Source organism: Egretta garzetta, unplaced genomic scaffold, assembly GCF_000687185.1.
Source record: "Egretta garzetta isolate BGI_Z169 unplaced genomic scaffold, ASM68718v1 scaffold112, whole genome shotgun sequence".
Lineage (NCBI taxonomy): Eukaryota > Metazoa > Chordata > Aves > Pelecaniformes > Ardeidae > Egretta > Egretta garzetta.
In genome coordinates this window covers 1945961-1947465 of record NW_009258884.1, presented here as the reverse complement: position 1 = coordinate 1947465, position 1505 = coordinate 1945961, and the positions used below count along the sequence as shown (strand labels likewise).

General features: G+C 50.9%; 1 protein-coding gene across 1 annotated transcript in view; it reads left to right on the top strand.

The window, feature by feature from the left end:
- The first annotated feature begins 6 nt into the window (after positions 1–6).
- RPH3AL (rabphilin 3A like (without C2 domains)) overlaps positions 7–1505 on the top strand; it is a 40660-nt gene continuing 39161 nt past the window's right edge. The window contains exon 1 of the mRNA XM_035889542.1: positions 7–278. Within this exon, the coding sequence (XP_035745435.1) occupies positions 263–278 (16 nt within the window). The 5' untranslated portion in view covers positions 7–262. The remainder of the gene's footprint in view (positions 279–1505) is intronic.

Sequence of the window (1505 nt, the reverse complement as noted above, 5' to 3'; positions counted from 1 at the left end):
GGGGAGGACGCACGGGCGCTTCGTGCGGAGTTTCAAGCAGAGTTTCAGGTGTTGGTACGTGCTGGCTGCCTGGGCACCTGCAGGGAAACCGCTGTGTCCGCGGCCCGTGGGGTACGGCCCCTTCCCCTGGCGAGCTGGGACGGGGAGAAACAGCTTTTGGGGAGGCTTGGGACACCCAGACCCGGAGCTACACTGGTGGGAGAGTCTTATCGAAAGGGCTGCTGAAAGCAAGGTGAGCTGCACAAGGCTGGCTTTAGGTGGAATGCAGCCTCCTGAAGGTAACTGAATGCAAGTGAGAGAGGTGGTGGTGGGGAAACAAGCCAGAAGTGGGAGATTGAAAGTGACGTGCTCCATCGAAAAAATTGTCAGCTCCAGCATGCTTCTGGGAGCTGTTGGGCTTGCACATGTTGTGTGGAGGCAGCAGCCATGTGCATCTTATGGAGGATGGGTTGTCATCGTTCTTTTTGGCACTCTGACATGAGGTGGTGGGTGCTGTTGTATGTGCAAGTAAGGATGACATGCTGTGCCCACTCCTAGGGTTTTTAGTCTGCTGCAGCTTGGGTCAGGTACTTCCCAGGGTCTGGTCAAAGGCCATGGCTTACTTTTTGCTCGTACCAGCAATATTTAGGGTGATAAAGGTCTTGGAGTTACTGCTGGTGTGTTGTTCGAAGGCTTGCTTAAAACCAGTACTATAACGCTTCAAAGGATGCCTAAAACCAATACTATAGCTTAAGGATGCTGAGAAAGGGTATTTCATCCTCCAGATGTGAGGGCAGGCCTGTGGCTCGGAGCCGTGCTGGATAGCCAAATTTTTGGCGGGGCCTGGGGTCATTCTGCTCAGCAGAGTTTCTCTGCTGGCCGTGAACGTGCTTTTCCTGGTTCACTTGAGGTTACCCATGAAATAGGCTGGCATGTGTTTCTCCTGCAAGGGATTCCTTGACAAATGCTGGCCCTTGCTCCCTATGTCCAATTCTTTCTAAGAAACTTGATGCTTCTCTGGAGGCTGGGAGGTGCCGATTCCACCCTGCCAACCTCCAGCCAAAGCAGGCCTCCTGAGGTTTTTAGCATATCAGAATAGTGAAATTAGTCTCTCTAATTGGCCATTTAGATGCTAATTTGCTTCTCCTAGGCCTATGCCAGATCAGCCTGCCCCAGAATGTGAGTCAGAAAGAGCCTCCTGTCTTCATGAATTATTCACTTTGCACAACGCACCTGCCTGGCTGGGGATCAGAAGGAAATAGGGCCAAAGTCTGATAAATAAAGATACACCTTGGCAGGTGGAGTAGTGCTGGCTTTCCTCCCCAGCACCCTATGGAGCCGGAAGACTGCTTTGCTTGGGCAAAAACTGGTTCTTTATAGCTTACTGTATATCAAGTAGCCACACTAAATAAGCGCCTCTCATTAATACAGGATTGTTGGTACCGTATGCCAGTTTTCCTGTGGAGCTGATTTTATCTTCCCACTCCTAAGACTGGCATGGACCTCCAGGGCATTGTATTTTATAA